Source organism: Anomalospiza imberbis, chromosome 9, assembly GCF_031753505.1.
Source record: "Anomalospiza imberbis isolate Cuckoo-Finch-1a 21T00152 chromosome 9, ASM3175350v1, whole genome shotgun sequence".
NCBI lineage: Eukaryota > Metazoa > Chordata > Aves > Passeriformes > Viduidae > Anomalospiza > Anomalospiza imberbis.
This window is the reverse complement of record NC_089689.1, coordinates 9,996,308-10,016,125: the sequence shown is the minus strand read 5'-3', so window position 1 is coordinate 10,016,125 and position 19,818 is coordinate 9,996,308. Positions and strand designations below refer to the sequence as shown.

The 19,818-nt window shown below is 38.0% G+C and overlaps 1 protein-coding gene across 4 annotated transcripts in view; it reads right to left on the bottom strand.

Moving 5' to 3' along the window:
* The window catches only part of NR5A2 (nuclear receptor subfamily 5 group A member 2), an 88,188-nt gene that overhangs the window by 34,084 nt on the left and 34,286 nt on the right, over positions 1-19,818 (bottom strand). For all 4 annotated transcript variants that reach the window (XM_068199616.1, XM_068199618.1, XM_068199617.1 and 1 more), the window contains one exon: positions 4,047-4,166. In XM_068199616.1, coding sequence (XP_068055717.1) covers positions 4,047-4,166 — 120 coding nt within the window. The remainder of the gene's footprint in view (positions 1-4,046; positions 4,167-19,818) is intronic.

Below are 19,818 nucleotides of genomic sequence, written 5' to 3'. Positions count from 1 at the left end.
AATAAAATAAAACAAAACACAGTCTCGTTTTATACAAGGGCCAGAGCTTACTAGTTTGTTGCTGACTGCACCTTTTCCCCATCAAAGTGGTAACAGTGGATTGATACTGTGTAAAACCCAGAAGTCAGTGGCTTGCGGAAAATGCAGATATATGGAAATGTGATAGGAGTGCCCTAAAGTAATGGGTTTTGAGCCAGTGTGTTTGAAAATTATCAAGTGTTCTTCTAACTACTAGAAGAACTACTGCTTCTATCCCTTTTAGATACCTAGTACAGCACTGACAGTGGTACCGCCCTGGGGACCTGGATAAAGTTTGGCTTTTGTGTCTGAGGAACAGAGGCTGTGCAGTCTAAGTGGAGAGAGCAGGTATGTTCTAATTAAGTGATGGTAAGTTCCCCCCTTACAGCTTCCACCTTGATGGTGATTTGTAAAAAGGACAGTGTTTATGAGTAGCTTTTATGGAGGGATTTATTAAAGAAAGTGAGGAGTGAGGCTTCTCAGGTCTTTAAATTTTCTAACTTGCGACAATAAGCTTGATCTCTTGGGTAATAAAGTTGGCAATCTAGCTCAGGTCCTCAGTTTAAAGTTATTATCTTTGAAAGCCAGGTGATTGACTGTAATTTTGCTTATAGTGCTTTGTTGGTAGCAGAAATAAAAACATCTACAGCACTTTTCATCAGAAGTGTCAGAGTGCTTTCCACACCTTAATCAACTAATTTTTATGAAATGGTGGCATGGTTTTTCCCTGTGTCTTCTGTGGGAACTGAAAGGATCAGGACAGTAATCAGAAAGTATGTGGGAATGGTGCACTAGCAAAGACTCATAATGCCCAGGTCTAGAAGTGTGGCTTCCCAGAATTATTTTACAGTTTTTACAGAGTATACAGACACAGTTGTAATTGTCCTTTCATAAATACATTTGAACAGATGTTGTGTCTAAGAGTGCAACAGTCTGAGTCAATGCTTCCAAGATGGGCCACCTTGACAGTAAGGTAAAGAGACAGTTGTATTGGATCAACTTGTCTAAAAAAGTAACTCACTACTGAACAGGGATGTGCAAAAGCAAGTGCACAGCAGCTGAAGCCAGGAATGGCTCAGGATGGGTGATGTAGAAATACCATCCATGTCCATGTCCACTGCCATGGAGTGATAATGTTAAAAAAGGGTTCAGCTGTAGTTGAAACTTGCAAGGGATATTAAATTGCCAGTGTGGGATAAACCAGGAAAATGTGGAACCACAGCTGCATTCAGATGGTGATTTTGTGGCAGCAAGCACAGACCAGGCTGAGGTTCTCAGTGCCACCTTTGCCTCAGTTTGTCCTAAGAACATCTCTTGGGCTCTGCATGGCATCAGGGCTCAAGGAGAAGGAGAGTTAGGAGCACTGGGTGTAAGTTGGAAAAAAAAAATGTTCATAGGAGAACTAAGGAAAAACTTCCTCCCCATGGACATTGTCAGGCAGTGGTACTGGCTGCACATGAAACTTTGCAGTTTCCATTCTTGGATGTTTTCAAAGCCCAACTGGACAAAGCCCTGAGATACCTGGTTTGAGCAGGGGTTTGGACTGGTGACTCCTTAAAATTCCTTCCAGTCTGGATTATCCTATGATTTTAAGATTTGTAGCTCTGGCAATTCTAGATATTTTAAAACTTCTGCTTAGCTCACCCAGCCTTGTCCATCTAAATAAAAGGGTTTCTTCAAGGAATGATTTTTACCCATGAAAATAATTTGAAAAGATGGTGGTTTAAAGTGCTTTTGATGCAGAAATTGCCTACAAGTCATGTAGTTGCACAGCACTGGCACCGCTGCGGCACCTCAACTACCAGCAGCCTTTGTGTGAAATGTGTGCCATGCACAGCCCAGCGGGGGCAGGCGCCTGCTCCTGGAAGCAATCTGCCTTTTCACCGAGGATCCACTGGGGCCAGAGCTGAGTGAAACTGGGACAAAACAGGGGCATTATGGGGAGATTTCAGAAACAGCAGCCAGAGACTGTAATTCAGGTCTAGTGTCTCCCTGTTTCTCAAAGAGAATCTGTGATACATCCATGGCAGTATGCTCTGCAGCTGTTAGGAATTGTGAAATGGGAAAAAGGACTGGCTGTAGAGTTCTTGTTGCTGTCATAATGATACCACTCCTGCTCTTAGCCTAAGTGCAAAGAGGAAAGTAAAGAAGGTGAGAGGAGACTCTGGGGGTGCTTGCACCGACTTCAAAAGAACAAATTTTGACATAGAAAAAGGAAACTGGATTTAAAGACGGATGTATTAAAACTAGTTTGCAAACATGAGAAAAATTTATGCAGTCATTCCAATATAGGCAGGTTTTAACCTAGTTGGAGATTGCCTGGAAATGCACAGCTTCCCAGTTCAGCTGCTGATATGCAAGCAGTACATTTAATAAGCATCCTGCTACCTGTTGTCCAACAGTAAAGAAACACTCCGCTTTGCCTTGAGATTATGTACTGCTGGGGTTTTTGTTTTCAAGAAAAGATAAAAGTGGCTAATGAGGTAAAAATTACTACTGTGGGAAAATGGGGACAATGGCTGGAATTTAAGGGTAGTTAGATACCTCTAATGATTTCAGTGGGACTTATGCACTCAGTACCTCTAAAACAGTGCTAATCACATAACAAAGGAGACACTAATTTAGCAGTTCTCTCAGGAACAAAAACCTGTCCAATGTACTTACAACTTTATAAACAAGCAACTTGTGTGGTAAATGAAATAATTTCCAGTAAAATTGTCTGTCTTGCAAAGCATGAAGTGGAAAGAGAATCAGTCATTTTATCAATTGCACCAATATAAATCAAGAGTAATGCAACTAAGCTAACTTTTGCTAATGCAATTAGGGAGTACAATGATATCTGAGATAGGTTAGTGACTTTCCATGAAGTGCAGGAGTCAGTTCCATAGAAATTTGAGTTTTCCCAATTCCTTTCTTGAACAAGTCAATAATTTCTCCCTTCTACTGTAGACGTCTTAATCATAAATGCAAAGAGGAGAATTAGAATCCTTCTGATTCTTACAGACATTTCTTCTTAGTGTTAAGAAATGGCTGCAGCTTTAAAATTACAGCTAAAGCTGTAAGCAGATTCCAACATGCAGACACAAACGGTGTAGCACAGGAAAGGAGCTCTTTCCCATGTGTGTATATATTGAGGCAGTTCAGTTTGCAGCTACTTAAATACCAAAGAACCATCATTTGTTTTCACTTCAAGACAGAAACATAATGTACAGGCACACTTTGCTTTTCTTTGATACTCTCTCTTTTTTTTTTTTCTTTCTTCCTGTTAAAAGCTGAATAGCAATCTTAGGAATAAGATTCTTGTTTTACTGTCAAGATAGTTGTGCTTTGGAAAGCATAGTGGAGACAAAACTTTCTTTTGTGTTTTCTCACAGTTTTCCCAATATTTACTACATTATAGCTCTTGCATTTTGGGAGATCCTTGTATCTGACACATGAAGAAAATTACCCCTGGGTAGCTGTGCAGAAACTGCACAGTGCATACCATGAGACAGTTTCTGAGATACTATCTGCTTTTATAGCCTATGCACAGAATAATTTTCCTGTGATTAGATGTCTCAGCTGCCTAGTTTCTCACACATGTGCATATGTCTCTAAAACCAAGGTATTTCTGAGGTAGTAAGCAGCAGGTTCTCTAGATTTCTGACCCAGCCAGTGCTTCTTTTCAGTAAATCACAATTCTGAAAGGAAGAGAACTATACGTGCTTAAACCTAAAGCATTAGGTTTGGCCGTGTTGTTGTCAGAAACCATTTAGCCCTAAGGAAATACTACTTCCTGAGAAACGCTTCTCATCTGCTGCTTTTCAGTTACTGAAGTATTGGAAAAGCAAAGTGCTTATGATTGTATCTGCTTTTTTAGGTTTATCTGCAATCAGCAGACTAGAAACAGTGCACAAGTGATTTTACCTACACTACTTATGAAGGATCTCTGAGAACACAGTAGTGCTTCTGACCTAGTGAAACTCCTGGTATTTTGAAAATTATTATAAAAACAAGACGTGACTATTTCTCTCAGACCACATACTCACTTGTTGCCCGGTAACCAGAAGGATGGAGCCTTCTTTCCCATGTACCACTTGCCGGTAAATGTGATCCAGAATTAAGAGCTCGCTCCAGCAGTTCTGAAGCAACTTCATTTGGTCATCAACCTGTAAAGGAAACACAAACATTGGTGACATCACTCTGGGAGTAAGTCTGACATCACACTAGGGAGGCAGCTCTCCTTCACACAGCTGGCTGATATCAGGAGAACAGAGATGCTGTCTAGAACTATTCATGCCCAAAATTGCTGTTTGCAGTTGAATAAACGGAGCACTGCTGTAGCCTTTATCTGTGAAATGTATAGAATATTTACTCCTGATTAGATTCTAGGAAAGCAGAACTAGGAATTAGATTCTTGGAAAGCAGAATTTTGCATTGTTGTGCTAAGTAGTAATAACTGTATTTATGGCAATGGGATTTTATTTTTACTCAAAACAAGAATAGCAGGAAATAATACTGATGTGAACTTTCTCCTATTCCCCATCTTAAACCTTAGCTTCTGGAAATAATAAGGAATCTGCAGATTCATAAGTGTTATTGCTTCAACAGGCCCAAGTCAGAGACCGGTCCCTTGCAAATTAAAAAGTGAAGAGAGGTTAAAAAACTCTCTAAAAATGGCTGTGGTGCTATGAAAAGAGAACACTTCTTAATGAGCAGAAGCTGAGCAGCTTTGGATGTCACTGGTAGGGCAAGAAAGGGCAATGCACAAGTCAGTGGTGAGCAGCAAGACACATGTGTGGGTGGATTTGGAAACAGAAGGAACACACAGGGCACCCAGCACAAGGAACCCACATTAAGATTTTCTGAAGTTATTTGGGATCTATGTCTTAGAGGACAAAGAAATTTATCACTGAACTGACTCTAAATGCAACTAGATTGCATTCAGTCTTCTTCACTTAAAGACTGAAAAAATTAGGATTTCCAAGGAAATGGGAGAAAAAAAAAAATCACAAATTAGTGGAAGGTAGACTATGAAATTAAGTCATGGTTAAGCATCAGTAGTCTCTGAACCTATTCTTTCTGAGCTTCCTGATTTCTTTTTAAAATCAAAGTCTTTGACTTTAAATGGGTGCCCTGAAAGAGTTGAGAGGTGCATACATTAGCCTTGCTACAATTCAGAGTGGTGATAGCACCTATGCAGTTGAAAGGACTCTAAGAACCTGCACAGATAGTAATTGATGGACAAATTAAAAATGCTATAGATGCTATAAATCTTGTTTCAATTGCTTTAGAACTGGATTTTATCATACACAGGAAACCACACTACAAGGAGTAATCCTGCATGAGCTGAATTAGGTAATGCAGTAGATGTTTTCAAGTTTTATCAAATATGACCTAATGAATTTTAGAACTTTATTCTTTCAGGCTTGTTTTCTGGTTGTGTAGTAGAGAAGGAAGTAACATTTCTTACTAAGAGATTTTTGTAAGGTCGCCTGTGAAAGTTACCCACTATTGTCTCTCTCTTTCCAGTCACTTGCCACATAGCTCAGACTTTAACATCTGAAACATTGAAATCTTTACTTCTTCCTTTTCTCTTAACTTCCCTTCACCTTTCAAAGGCACAAGAGGTTGTGTGCTGCTGTTCATGTTTTCCCACACAGATACAGAGCAAGGCTGATTTGGTATTAAAAATCTCTCGCTCTGCCCACAACATGTATTTGACTACAAAACTATTTCAACCAAACGACTCATTGGCTCAAGAGAGGACAGTAAATCACCACATTGATACACTTGGGCCAGGTTTAAATTAATTTTTTGAAAAAGATATTTGAAATGCACAGATTCTGTTACTCTTGCTTTTTACATGAAATGATTCTTTGATCATTTTCTCCTCTGAACAAAAAAGGGGTTGAAAAAATCACAAAAATCAAAGACATCATGCTAACAGGATAATGTAACCCAAATTACCATTTCACATAAAGCTATCACAGCTTATATCTGAAGAAAACAAATTTTGAGAAGTTTAAACCTTCAGCATCCATGTCATAACACCTAATACCTGAATAAGATGTCAAGCACTTGACTGTACTATAAATGACTATCTATTTCCAGTGTTAGCCAGCTGTCTCAGCCACAGGCTTTTGAAAACAAACTACACTTTACAGGTCTGGCTTTCTGAAGATCCCAACAGCAGCTAGTCCGCAATCAAAGCTTACCTCCCAAGCTTTATCATGTCATTACCGAGCCAGTGCTGTGAGAAAAGTGCGAGATGGCAAAATCACAAAAAATTATTTTGCACATAGTCTGTTCCTGCTGTTTTACAAGCCTCACAAAACTAGCACAGTGAACATCTGCTAGTGGTTCACAAAATCTGCTCCTCTGTATTCACTGTAATTTAACTAGTGAAAGCCCATAAAATGGATAGCATAACCAGCTTTATACACATCCCAAACACCATGTTGCCTGCAAAAGATGATTAGATCCAGCTACTTTTGCCATTTTAAGAAAGATGGTGGAGCAGCAGATGCTCTAGGAAGAAAGAAACATGACTTTAATGAGGATTGTGTATTACTAAAAGGTAACACAAATTACCAGTTCCAGCCTACTTCTGAATGACATGTAGATGAGGAAAAGCATTTAGATCACATTGAACAAAACCAGTAATGCACCACTTCTTATGTTAGAAGGAGCTGGTAAAGTTTATGATGTGTGTAAGTGCAGCAGAACACAAACACAATTGTGTTTCCATGGCACGTCAATATATGTGTTACAGAAGCATGTTATCTGTCAAAATGGGAAAATCAGCCTTTGACCAAAACAATTATGTGCCTTAAACTGAATGTGCCTGAAACTGATCCTGAAGGCAAAGAGATTCAAGTTTGCTTCTGAAGAGGAAGGTCCTCCTGCAGGAAAATGCTCTTGTGGACTTCAGTCTTCTGATTCCAAAGCTAGAGAAGGCTGCTCTGCCATTAGCATGTAAGCAGGAGAAAAGGTAAGATTCTGTCACCAAAACACTGAAGTCCAGTCGGGAACTAGACATAATCAACAACATTTTAAATTGCAGTATAAAATGAATTAAAACAAGCTCACGAGCCCTTACTACTGCCTAAGTTTTGAGGGTTTTTTCAGATTGTTGAGATCTTTTAAGAGTATTATCAATGTTTTAACAACAAGAAAAAGCTCCTGTTGTCCTAACTACTAGGAATGCTGATAAATAAATGTTAAACATTATGTGGCCAACACCTCCCTGCTGCAAGAACATTCCCCAAATCTGCTCCTGTCATAATAGGACACTGACATGAGGATAATGTAACCTGGGTCTTTCCTAAGCAAGTTGTCAAATGAGATGCCCATTTGACAGCTATCAAGCCTCAAGCAAAAGTTTGAGTCAATATTGTACCCAGATGGTTACTATTAGGCCCTCTCTGGCCAGTGGCACTCAGATGAAGACACACCAGTGGGGACAGCATAACTGGAAATTGTTGCTGAAGAAATGGTTTTTAAAGAAAGATGTGGAAGAAGGTAAAGAAAGGTCTGTGCCTTAAAGATGTAAGAGATCATTTCCAGCAGGCAGGGTGGCATTAAAGAGGAATAATGTTGCAAGTATGAAATTAGTAAAACATCACACATGTAAAACTGCTCTTAAGTGATAAAGGAAGCAAAGGGAATGCTTAGGAGGCTGCTTTAAAGGAAGAGAGAAGGTGGTGGGAGAAGACAAAGGGGAGCTGGATATTGGGTAAAACCTCGAAGGTGAGGAGAATGAGATGCAGACATAAAGGGTTTGTGTGACTGCAAGTGATGCTGCTGGGGCAGAGAAGGAGCAAGTACTGTTTGTTAGAGAAGCAGAGAATGGTGGTTGACAACAGTACAGGTGTGGTATTGTTCATCTGCACAGTGAACTCGATTCTGCCAAGTGTCTGAACACAGGTTTGAACACAGAAAATTCTCTGGTGGCATGTCAGAGTTCTACACTGCCAGTTGCAATTATAAGGTGACTTTAAAGAATTTTTTTCTGAGTTTTCCACTAACAAGGATTTGAAAACAGGCATGCATGAGAATACATTTAGATGCATCTATTAGTTTGCATAATTTATCTTGCCAGTATAATGCAAGCCACATAGTGTATTTCCAGGAGTGGAGGAAATGGATTCCCAATTTGAAGAGGAAAGGTCTAACCCTGAGCACTGTGGTGACACACTATCTCTTGGGAGAAGAAGATAGGAATGGGAGTGTCACATCTACCTGCTAAACCCTGGCCTCCCTTCAGCTGGGCCCTGAGCTTTTGATATAGGATTCAATGGAATTTTGTAAGTCTCTCTTGAGGCCTTTATTGACACTGTAATACACAATCACACCTTATCAATTATAGTTAAAGGGAGGACTTATCTCAGAAATGCTGATTACTCATCTGAAAAACTATTTGTGCTGATGTTATAGATGAGAAAAGCTAGTGTGACACAAGAATAGCATTGTTGTAGAGTGTATGCTTCCCACAGCACAGAACGTTAATCATTATAAACTTTTGTTTTTTCTGAAGAACAACACTGAAATTGCCAAACAGTAAAATGAAGAATAATGTGTATGCTTTGCTGAAATTCACCTTAATCTTATCAAAACCACACTGTGTCTTTCTTTTAGGAAAGTGTTTCACAATATTTCGCACTGTAACCAACAACTGCAGATTCATTGCAATTTTTCTTCTGAAGAGGTATTGTCAGCCTGAAACTTGATGAATTACCTGTTAAAAATTTCAGGGTCATGGGTTTTTTGTGTTGTGCTAAGTTAAATATTTTCCTTATAATTATTGCTGTAGATTCAGTTAAACAATGTGCTCACCTTTTAACCAGTTTACACCTGCTTTTCTCAGAAGCTGGAGAATCCTTTTTCATCTCTGTTCATTTGTATCAACTTGCCACAGTAGCTTTGGGCTTTTCTGCTACTAAAAATTTAAAAGGGTATCTAATGATTTTAAAAAAACACAATAATTGAAATTTATGTGATAAAACTGTGCTGGATTCAGCTGAATTATTTTTACTTATGATTCTAAGAGGGAATGCAAATATGGAATAACGTGAAGCATTCATCTCATAGTGCCACTTTTAAATTCTATGGCCATTGAATAGCCATTTCCTAGTGAGTATGAAGCGATTAAACATCTGTCTGAACTGTTCAGCCTGAAGCACATCGGTTCAAGGAATGGTTGAACTTTCTTTCGAATGCAGTTAGAAGATCACTCACAAGTCATTGCAGACATATAGTTTGAGTTGTTACTCCATTTTCTTATGCTATAGTGGTGCAAATCACCCCAAATCAAAGTTTTATAAGACAAGTGCACTCCAGAGACTATTTTTTACTCCTGAATGCATGCATGGTTTCCAAATCATTAGATAGGTAGGGAAGGATTTGGACTCTCCAGATGGCTTGCTGCTAACAGTGGGAAACCTCCTGTGCAAGGTTGCTGTCAAAAAGCAGCACGTAACAGCCAATGTGATTTTAGAAGTGAATGCACATAACTTTCAGAATCAGTGAGTGCCCTAATAAAATGTGATTACTACCTATAACCTCAGTAATAAAATGCTACAAAGTTCAAGAAGAAATGATTTAATATTAACTATGATTGTTCCACCTCTTTACTAGAAAACTGTGGGTTATAAAAATTTCTAAGTGAAGGCAGGGAATGATCTTTACAAGTCTGTGTTTTGTTAAATGACTGTCCTGTTTCCATCTAGCTCTAGCATGAAGGGAGTATAATCCTATTCAAGTTTGGTAGCGCTTTACATTTGTCTTGATTTAAAAATTAAAAGAAATACAGAAATACTTCAGTGTGTGCCTTTTCCTGCTTCTTTACAGCCTGTGCAGAGACTGTCACACAAGTGCAGTTGTACTTGGAATGTGCCTCTGTGTGTATGTGTAACTCTTTCTCTAGTAACTTCCGAATCCACCAGTCAGAGCCAGAATATTTCAACAGGAAGTTTTTCTATCCAAGATGCTAAGTTTCTATATGCTTTGTTTGAATCAGTGTCCACACAGAGGAAAGTAACTGCTGAATACCATGCAAAAAGAAAGGTTAATGTGCCCATCCTTTATTCAATGGCAGGGAAGTGAGAAAGAGGAAGAGAGAAGGACTAAAATGCTTCACTAACTCCTTGCTCATGGAACCATTAATATTTGGAATATCGAACTACTTCAGAATATTTTAAAGGACATAGACAAGGAATTTTTAGCACAAAGCAACGTTTGGAAAGTCCCACACTTTTTTACCCTTCCAAGCTGTGGAGGGGTGCATGTGCAGTGCCCCTGCTCCGGAAGGCGTGCCGTGTTTCCTGCTTAGGAAATGCAGGCAGGGAGAGCAATGGCTTTGCCACAGCTTCTCCACTCACATGCCCCTGGACAGCTCCCTGTGAGATCACTGGGAAAGAGGAGATGAAAGCAGCACTGCCCAGCCATTTCCCAGTTTCAGTGCTGATCTTCCAGAGAGTCAAAATACTTTAAAAAAGCAGCCTTGAGCATCAGCTCACACTCATCCTGTTTTCTTGCAGGAATAGAGCACAGGGTGCCTGAGTCTGGGGGCCCTCGATTGCTGAAGGAGTAGGGGCGGGCAGCAGATGGTCATCCTACAAAAGAATAAGATCTCTCTTATGGATCTTTGGACTCCATTTAGGAATTATTCCCATCTATTAAGGAGAAGGTAAATGACCAATCTAATTTCTACAAGCATCAGGTGAAAGGGCCATTACAATGAGTTTTCTGTGTATATATTATATATATCTATTATATAGGGCATCAAACACGACACAGAGCACTCCTATTTCTTCTCCTTTTCCTCACATTTATCTCTGTGCAAACTGCATGAAAATTACTTGGTATTTCACAGTCAGCATTATTTCTGATGAATTATGAATGTGTTTTTCTTAGGTTCTCTTTTGAGTGGTTGTGGGTTTGTGTTTTTTATTTTATTTAACTGAAAAAAAGAGAAGTATTTCTTTTTAGTCCCAACTGAAAATTTTGCTTACAATGGAGTGTTTCTTGCCTCTCAAAGTGAATAGAAAGGTAAGGAAAAGGGAAAATTAATTATTTTTGCCATCTGTTTCACAGAGTGGAGGTACACTTCTTTACCACATAGAATTTACCTTCAAAATCCTACTCCTGTAAGTGTTTATATAGATGTTAGTGTAGCCTAAGCTTATGCATAGTTGGGTCTAGAATTTTAAAAGAATTAGATAAAGCTATGTAGTTTATGTAGCAATTTTGGTACTAGAGCTGTGTTGTTCCCTTGAATTTCTCTGGAAATACGCCTAGTTTTTTCTGATGTCAACAAACTAACTAAAAAATTGTGTTGGACCATATTCTTAACTCTTAACTTGTGTGTATATTAGTTCATTGCCTTGCAATAAAATCTGAATTCGTCCCACCTGATGAATTGTTAGCCTTGCGGGTCTGATCTGCTTTTTAGGCTGAACAATGATGTCCCTTGGGGAATCAGAAGACAAAACTGAGTCCAGTAAACTTTATGGTACTGCTGGTGAATTTATTTTTAATATATTCTACCAGCAATTTCACTCTGTTTTAGAGCAGCCTGTGATTAAAGTCTTTGTGGTCTTCTCCAAGTCACATATATTTTAGCATTATCTGAGAAGATTTCTAATGTCTATATAATGTTCCATGTCCAATGTCTATATAATGTTCCTTTCCTGTTTGGTGATGAATTGGTTAAATTATGTTTTCACTTTTCTTACAATTAGTATATTGCTCCAGATGAAACTTACTCTTAAGAGTCTACAAGTAAACTCCAATATTAGCTCTCATTTTAAAAATTTCTTCGATATCACAAACATCAAATCTCAACAGAGATCAACACAATACATGGGGTACATTATTAATACTAAAAGACAAAGTTCTAGTAAGAACTAATGTTATTTTTGAGAAAATAAATACTCTATTAAAACTCAATCAAGTAGGCATCTTATAGAAAATGTTTTTAACTTGTGACTAAAGACATATGCTAATTTCAGAAAGCAATCTTTAAAATGGTAACATGCAACCTGAGTAATTTCTCAACACACTTATTGTCCCATTCTTTCAAGTGCTGCATGCCCCAGAACACTGTTTTTTTGCATGAGTTTTTAACAAGAGTTACTTAAATCAGCTCTTATTTAAATGACACTATGTGGTTACTCTTCTGTTTAACAGGGTTAGTGTTTATTTCCAGTACAGCTGTTAAGTGGGTGTGGAGCATGGGAAAAAGGCAAGTCATAAGTGAAGAATAATCTTACTCCCTTTTAACAGGTGGCACCTACAAATGTTGGTTGGTGTACACACTGTGGGACTGCATTCACGATTACACCAAGGGGAATATGCAAATAATCTTCTGAAGTCATGACTAAAAAGAAGTTACTTTAATGTTAGAGCACCGTAAATGAGAGAAGAACAATTTGCCAGGTGAGTATTAGTGACAGTCAGGGTTGGACACTGACAAACCACACAAAGAATCCAATACATTTAATGTTTCATACCATTTGTAGTTATCAGCAAATCACTAGTTTTTTATTTTAATTATTCTTTATCTTTTGATTGCATGGCACTGCAATATTTTTCAGGAATTAAAAGATGTTGGTTTATATTTTACATTTCAAAGTCCTCTTAAAACTTCTGACAGACATCAAACTATGGAAGGGCAAGTATTTCCTTCTGCCCATACTTGAATCAGGGAAACATAAGGATGTAGAGTCTCCAGACTGAGGGCTGGCCACAGAGTCACCTGTAATACACTTTGGCAGTAGAGGCTGGTGTTACTGTGGAACACTGCACTTGCCACACAAATGTATTCCACTATGTTTTCCTCTGATTTGTAGTAGAACAGCCAGAAAAACCACAGCAAAAGCAGTAAGAAATCATGAGAAACAGTATCTTCAGTCAAGATGTGAAAGGAGATGGTATACTGATGAAGAAAAAATACAGAAATGTTGTCTTACATCCTGAGGGCTGCAGCAGTAACAGTAAGTCACTGGGGCAGAGATTAAATGAGAAAGAAGACCCAATGCTAACGGAGAAAATGAAAGAAAAATCAGCCTTATGAATGGGTGTTGTCATATATTAAACCAGTATCCATCTGACTTGATAGAAACAATTGCTTAAAAACACTGCCAAGGGAAGCTGAAGCCATACAAGAAGGTTGTGGAGGTGTAGTGATGCATGATCCAACAAGGTACACAGGAATGATCTGAAACACTTACTACTTCTCTTTTTATCTCAAAAGCATTGCAGGAGGCTCTCAGCATGCAGCTACTACCATCTAGCTAAATCCTTTCAACTAGGAACATCGTCTTCAAAACATTACCTCCTTTCCCAACATAGCCAAGTGTGAAAGAGCAGACAGAGCCATGTTATTAAAAATCACAGGAAGTCCTGATTGAATGAATGTTTAAGGAACAGGCAAGTGTGTATTAAAATGGGTTTTTTTTCCATTCATCCTTTCATTTGGCTTTGTTTCATTTATTCCTACTTCCTGTTTCCATAGTCTAATTTGGAAATCTCTGAAGTATCATTAGAATACAATTGTCACAGCTCTGCTCGGGTCCCATATTGTCATTAGCTCTGCAATTAGGATTAATAATAATTTAAAAAAATGTCTTTGAAGATACTGGTTTTATCTGGGTTGTTTGGTATGTTGATGAGAGAAACTTTTGCAATACAGAACACAGAATGAGTAGGACCTTACGGGCAAAAATGACAGTAGACTGTGACACAAATCAGTCAGCCTCTGACTTTCTCTGCTGTCACAGCTGGACACAGGTCTGTGAGTCTCTAAATTGGGTTCCTACACGTCTGCATGCAATAGAAGATTAGCTGTGTTTTTAGGAAAAATGGAGAGAGTATGTGCATCTGACGTCTTGGGTTTTTCTTAGCTTGTTTCTGAATGACAGCAGGGATGATGAACAACAAAATCAGGCTACTCTAATTACTTCCTGTTCACCCATGAGTGCATTGCACACCTCAGCTGCTGGAGCTAAGTTTCATACTGGTAGGGGGTTGGCCAATGGGCAACAGCTTGCAATAAAATGGAAACATTTTCTTCAAAAAATCATTTTTGCATTGCTTATGTGCAAGTATCTGGAAATCTACTATTAATCTAGGTCTAAGAACCAATTACTTTGGTTTGTAATTAGGTTTAATATGAATTTTATTACTGAAGGTTTGACATGACTAAAAGATTACCGTAACACCCAAATGTAAGAAGTTTTGTTGTTTAATCCCAGGTTTATCCTGGTTTTACCAAAGTAGAGTGCATGATGACTCTGCCTCTAATGAGTTTTTCTGAACTGTATTAGAACTTTTTAAAATACAGCTACTTAAATCTATATCAGGGCAATTTTCCTGGTACATAGAATAGCTTGAATGATTTAAAAGTATAAATGAATGCAAGATTATGCAAGTACTCAGCATTGTGTCACTGACAGGTAAGAGACTGAATTCTGTCTTTGGCTAATCTGCCTGAGGGTCTGTGTCTTTTAGAGTATAAGGTCTTTAGGGATGGACTGACTATTACTGTCTTTGGGCAGTATCTGTCTATGTTACCATAAATCAAATAGCAGAAAAGGGTTGCCTAACTGCATAGAGCATACATGGACACTTCTCTGTAAATAAAATTATAAGTCTTTCAATCTAAACTGCCAACTTGCAAAACAAACATAGAATGTCCAGTTAAATGATACAACAAGATATTTTTAGTGAAACTCACTGACTCCTTACATAAATATGACCATCAGCTTGACAACACCACGAGAATATTTTGCTCAGTAATTTTGGCACTGCAGCATAATCATATAACCTGACATCCTATGTAACTATGAAATACCAATAGTTGTGGCATTATACAGAATCCTGAGCTTGGATGGTGCACAAGAAATTCTTACATTATGAGTGTCTTCAAGACTGATTCTACAATTCATATGCAGACAGAAATACAAAAATGCCTGGGTTTCAACAAAAGGCTTCAAGGAGCCGGTCCTTACTTTTATTGCTATGTATCTGTAAGGCCTTTGATAATGCACACATTTTTAAAGTATACCCTAACATAAACCAACTTCTAAATTCAGCTTCATGAGACAGGTCCTTTTGCATTTCCTCTTGCATGACCACACACTGCACCAAAATCCAATATACAGTATCAAATTTATGCATTTTGCAAATATATGACTATTTGATAAATGGAGTTGAATGTGGGGTTTTTTTGGTTGCTTTTAGCAAATGAAGAATGTGCATAGTTTAGTTTGTAGCTCACATGTTGCATTCAAATTGCCTCTTTCTACAGTGCAATGTGCATATGAAGTTCTCTGAGATGTCTGAACTAGATTCACTGTAAGTACTTATACAGAATATGCAATTAAAATGCAATTAATTTCTAGATATCATCAATATTCTGTCACTGCATAAGGGGAATGGACTAGGTGACCCATGAAGTCTATTCCTACCCTCATATCTATTATGATTACTTTATATTAGTAAAATTGCTTTTTAAGGTCACTTTTATGTCATGGTTTCCCTTACACAAATATTTGGTACATTTGGCTATTTATGTGTATTTTTTCCAGTTCTGCTTTAGAATGATTCAGTACAGGCAGAGCACCAAATGAAGGAAAATCATATTTTTTTTGTAAATAATTCATAAAACAACGTTATGACCCTTTTCCCCCATGAGGCACCCAGATAATGAGCCACCCAAATGAAGCAGTGAAAACATGCACTTCCCCTGCCATGGGTGTGCCCCTGACAGACTCCTCAGGGTCACAAACCCATCAATCTCTTTTCACACATGAGCTAATCAATTCAAAGAGGGAAGTGCCAATGAGCTATTAGATCAATATGGTGAAGTATGGAGATTGATCTTATCCCAGAGTGACTGCATTAACAGACTCGTCAGTGTGACCTCTGCCCTGTGGCACACATTATACAGGATTGCAAGTCTGAGATCTGAATGAAGACCTCAGGTCATTGCTTTTAATAATCTGCTTTGCTGAAAGAATTAAAAGTAAATCTGTAAAGGGATGACTAATGAAAATATGAAGTGCTTTCTGCTCCTCTAGTCTTGGAATGCTTGCAGAAATCACACCAGCTTTTCACAGCAGCCGGCAGCATCGGCTGTCTCCCACAGGCACTGTTCAGCCGTGCCAGGCTATCGGCGTTTGAGAGAACAGTTTAATACCGCCACTGAGAGAGAGCGTGCTCTCCAGAAACCAAATACAAAATGATAAGAAGTACTAGCTCTGTCAAAATCACTGAAAGTCTTGGCTGAACTGCCAGACTGAGCGCTGGACTGGAGTCCTGGTGGTCTGAATTATTTAGCTGGTGTAAGTGGGATGGCAGGAGCTGCTGCTGCTGTGGAAGTTGCTCAGAGTGCTGCCATGCACTGAGTGTTCCTTCACCAAGCAAAATGCTCCCCATACTTGCATTAACTCGAGGTCCAGCCCTGGGAGTCAGTCTGCTTTCAGTTAGGCCAGAGGCCAGTGACTTTGGGGAGAATTGATCTGATCAGAGGAGCCTGGTTCACAGAGTTTATGAGCAATATGTGCATACATTCTGTAATGCTCTGCTGTCCCTCAATCAACCTGTGCTGGTAAACATCACCAACTCTGCAGGAAGTCTGTACATGAAGTGACCACATGTAATACTATAAGCAAACATTTCAGGCATCTCATTTTAAAGACTCATTCTTTTCATATATAATTTCAGACATGCTGAAAAAAAGTACACTTTTTTGTCTCAGAGCATGATATTAGTATTGTTAATATTTTTAAACTCTGAATAATTTCATTGCAATGAAACATTTATGTATATAACACACTTTTAATACTGTATTTTTATTATACCAAACATTTTTATTGTTCATTGTATAATTGAATCAATGAATTAGGAAAAGGTTACTAAAAAAGGATTAATGCATTTTTAATGAAACTAAATGATATAACTTCTGTTAGTCACTAAGAATAATGGCAGATCTATCAGGTTTATACAGATAAGAGCTTTGTGAGTTTATCTGAAAGCCCACATAATAGCCCTCATTTAGCTGTAAGCTAGAAAAAACAGCTCTAGCAATCCTATTCAGGATTTTAATTCATTGTTTATGTATATGATCTCTCTTCCGCCTTGTGATCAGAACACCTGTCTAATGATGCAAATATGAATTTCTTTAGCAGACACATCTATTTCCACTTGTAAAACACTTACTGAAAACAATGCTCTTTCAAAGTCTAAATGGAAGAACCAAGCAATGCAATACCACTGGGAAATTTTTCTGAACTCAGGCTAACAGGGAAACCACTGAGAACTCTGCACATTAATAGTGAGAATGTGAACATATCAATGCTCACATAGCTCAAATCCTTAAATTAGGAGACCAGCCTAAATTATAAACACTTTTCAGGTAGAAACTATTATGCTTAAAGATATCCCAGTAGAATATCCTTATATTGGTATAACACTGATTGAAATGTGAACGCTGTACAAATGTCAAGTAGAAAACTATACGGCAGTTGCAAACTTGGTTCTGAATCCTACAGAGACACTGAATATGTGATCTTTGCAACCTAGCATTTAATTTTTGATTATTTTGGAATGGATATAAAAATAGATAACAGAAAGTTATATTAGTACAGGATATACTGGAGAGGAGGGACTTTATAATGACACCCTTAGAAATATATTTGCATTTTTTCAAGTGGAGGTATGTTACCAAACTTCAAGATAATGATTCTGGTACTTTTCCTACCTTCCAATAGAAACTGAGAGTATGCAGAACATGTGTGGTGCACAAGATGCTGCAGTATTGCTCAAGAACTTGTCTGAATTCTGTGAGACCACATAATTCATAGTGGTGAGCCACAGTTACATAAATCTCACGACCAAAATGTGCATACTTTTTCCTACCACTAAATTGTGGTTTTTACATCATGTCCTTTCCAAACAAACTAAAAATCTGTGCTATAACAGAAGTGTTCTAGATCTAGAAGGGGTTTAAAATCCTGATATTATATTTGTACTTTTCCACTTATAAAGCAAGGAACCTAATGCACATCCAACAGTACAGGTCTCAGAAGGACTTTGATTCAGGAAAGCTCTTGTCCTTACCTCACTGATGGGAAGCTGGTGATTAAATATTTTCACTAAAATGAGGGTGATTCCCCTGAATAGGGCCAAGGGTAAGCAAGCTTATAGCATATACAGAACTAAAACACCTTTTCCAGAAATAATAATAACACTATCTTTTTAAGATTCAGTGCCTCACACTCAACAAGTGCTAGAAGTAAATGCTGCCTCCCAATGGAAATATAAAGTTTGTTTCCCAGTAAAACAACCATAGAATTTCTAATCTGATTGTTTTAACCCACCTCTAGTAAGAAAAGAACAATTTTCATCCTGGATTTCACAATCAAATGTTTTGTTTTAAGAATTTCATACCGGTGGGCTCACAACATACTTCTGGAATAAGGCCATGTCTTTTCCCTTTAAAAATAACCACTTAAAAACTGGTCAGAAATACGAGGAAGCAAAACTGGAATAGTGGTAGAGTTCAAACAAGGTCATGAAGTTCATGAGAAATACAATTTATCTTACAATTCTGCAATTTACCATACAGCCTCACAACTAATAATTGCAATATCACTGTCAAATATGTGCTATCAACAGATGCATCTGTCTGGTCACAGAATCTGTGGCTCCATTAGAGATATCTGCTAGTGGCATCTATTTAGATGCTTATTGTGTATCTGAGTGCAAATAAGTAATACACATGATTTTATAGTCAGCAAGACATGTCACTAAGTTCTCTGTAACACAGGAATGGATTTTAAAAAAAACCCACTCCAATTTCCACTGCAAGGAAGAGCTTATAGGCAGAAAACATTTCTGAAAACTTTCAGAACAGAAAAATAATCTTCTGGGAAAGTTACAATAGATTCAAAATACATGTATAGAATCTAAATGCTTCCTCAGCCTCGACAGAATAAATAATGCTTTCTAGGTAAGTACTGCAGCTCTTTTGATAACATATATATTAATAAATTAAAAATGTCTCTAGATTGACAAGTGCTTTGTGGGCTTATACTGGAAAGCCAATAGCTAATTATGAAAGCCTGACTTGACTAATCAATTATTCAGATGAACATTAGGTGCCTATTATATGCGTAAACATGGGAATTATATTTCCCCTAAGTAACTTCTAAAATAACAAACCCAAAACATGTAAATTTGAAACAGACAGAAATGGCACTATTATGCCCTTATTGCACATGCAGAACTCCCACTGAATTATTCAGGGAACAGTGAATCGGGAGCCTCGATCTTCTGACTCTGAGCAGCACAGCAATAGCAGCACATGCCATGTAGTATTTTTTATGCATGTAATATTGATTTAGCTCATTCTTGCTGGTCATGTTTCAAATTCATTTCATGTTTGGGAGATAGGGAAAAGGAGTAGTATCTCTGGATTGATATTTGCAATATATTTTTATGCCTGTTGAACACAAGATTATCTGATAAATTAGTAACACCGTGTCTTTTGATTGCAGGAAGAACAAGCCTTTGAAAATGAGCACCAGTGAGGTAATGAATTGTGTTTTGAAAAGGTTTATACTTGCTACATTCCCCACCTCCTGTATGTAAAGATCGGGAGAGCACTCGTACTGCAGAACGGATTCACTTACGTTTCTTTAAGGCACAAACCACAACAAAGTAACGCATAATTGTCCTTTGCATTTAAAAAAGACCATGCTCTTAAACAGCATACAGCAACAGGGAAACCAGAAATAGATGTGACCAGACACC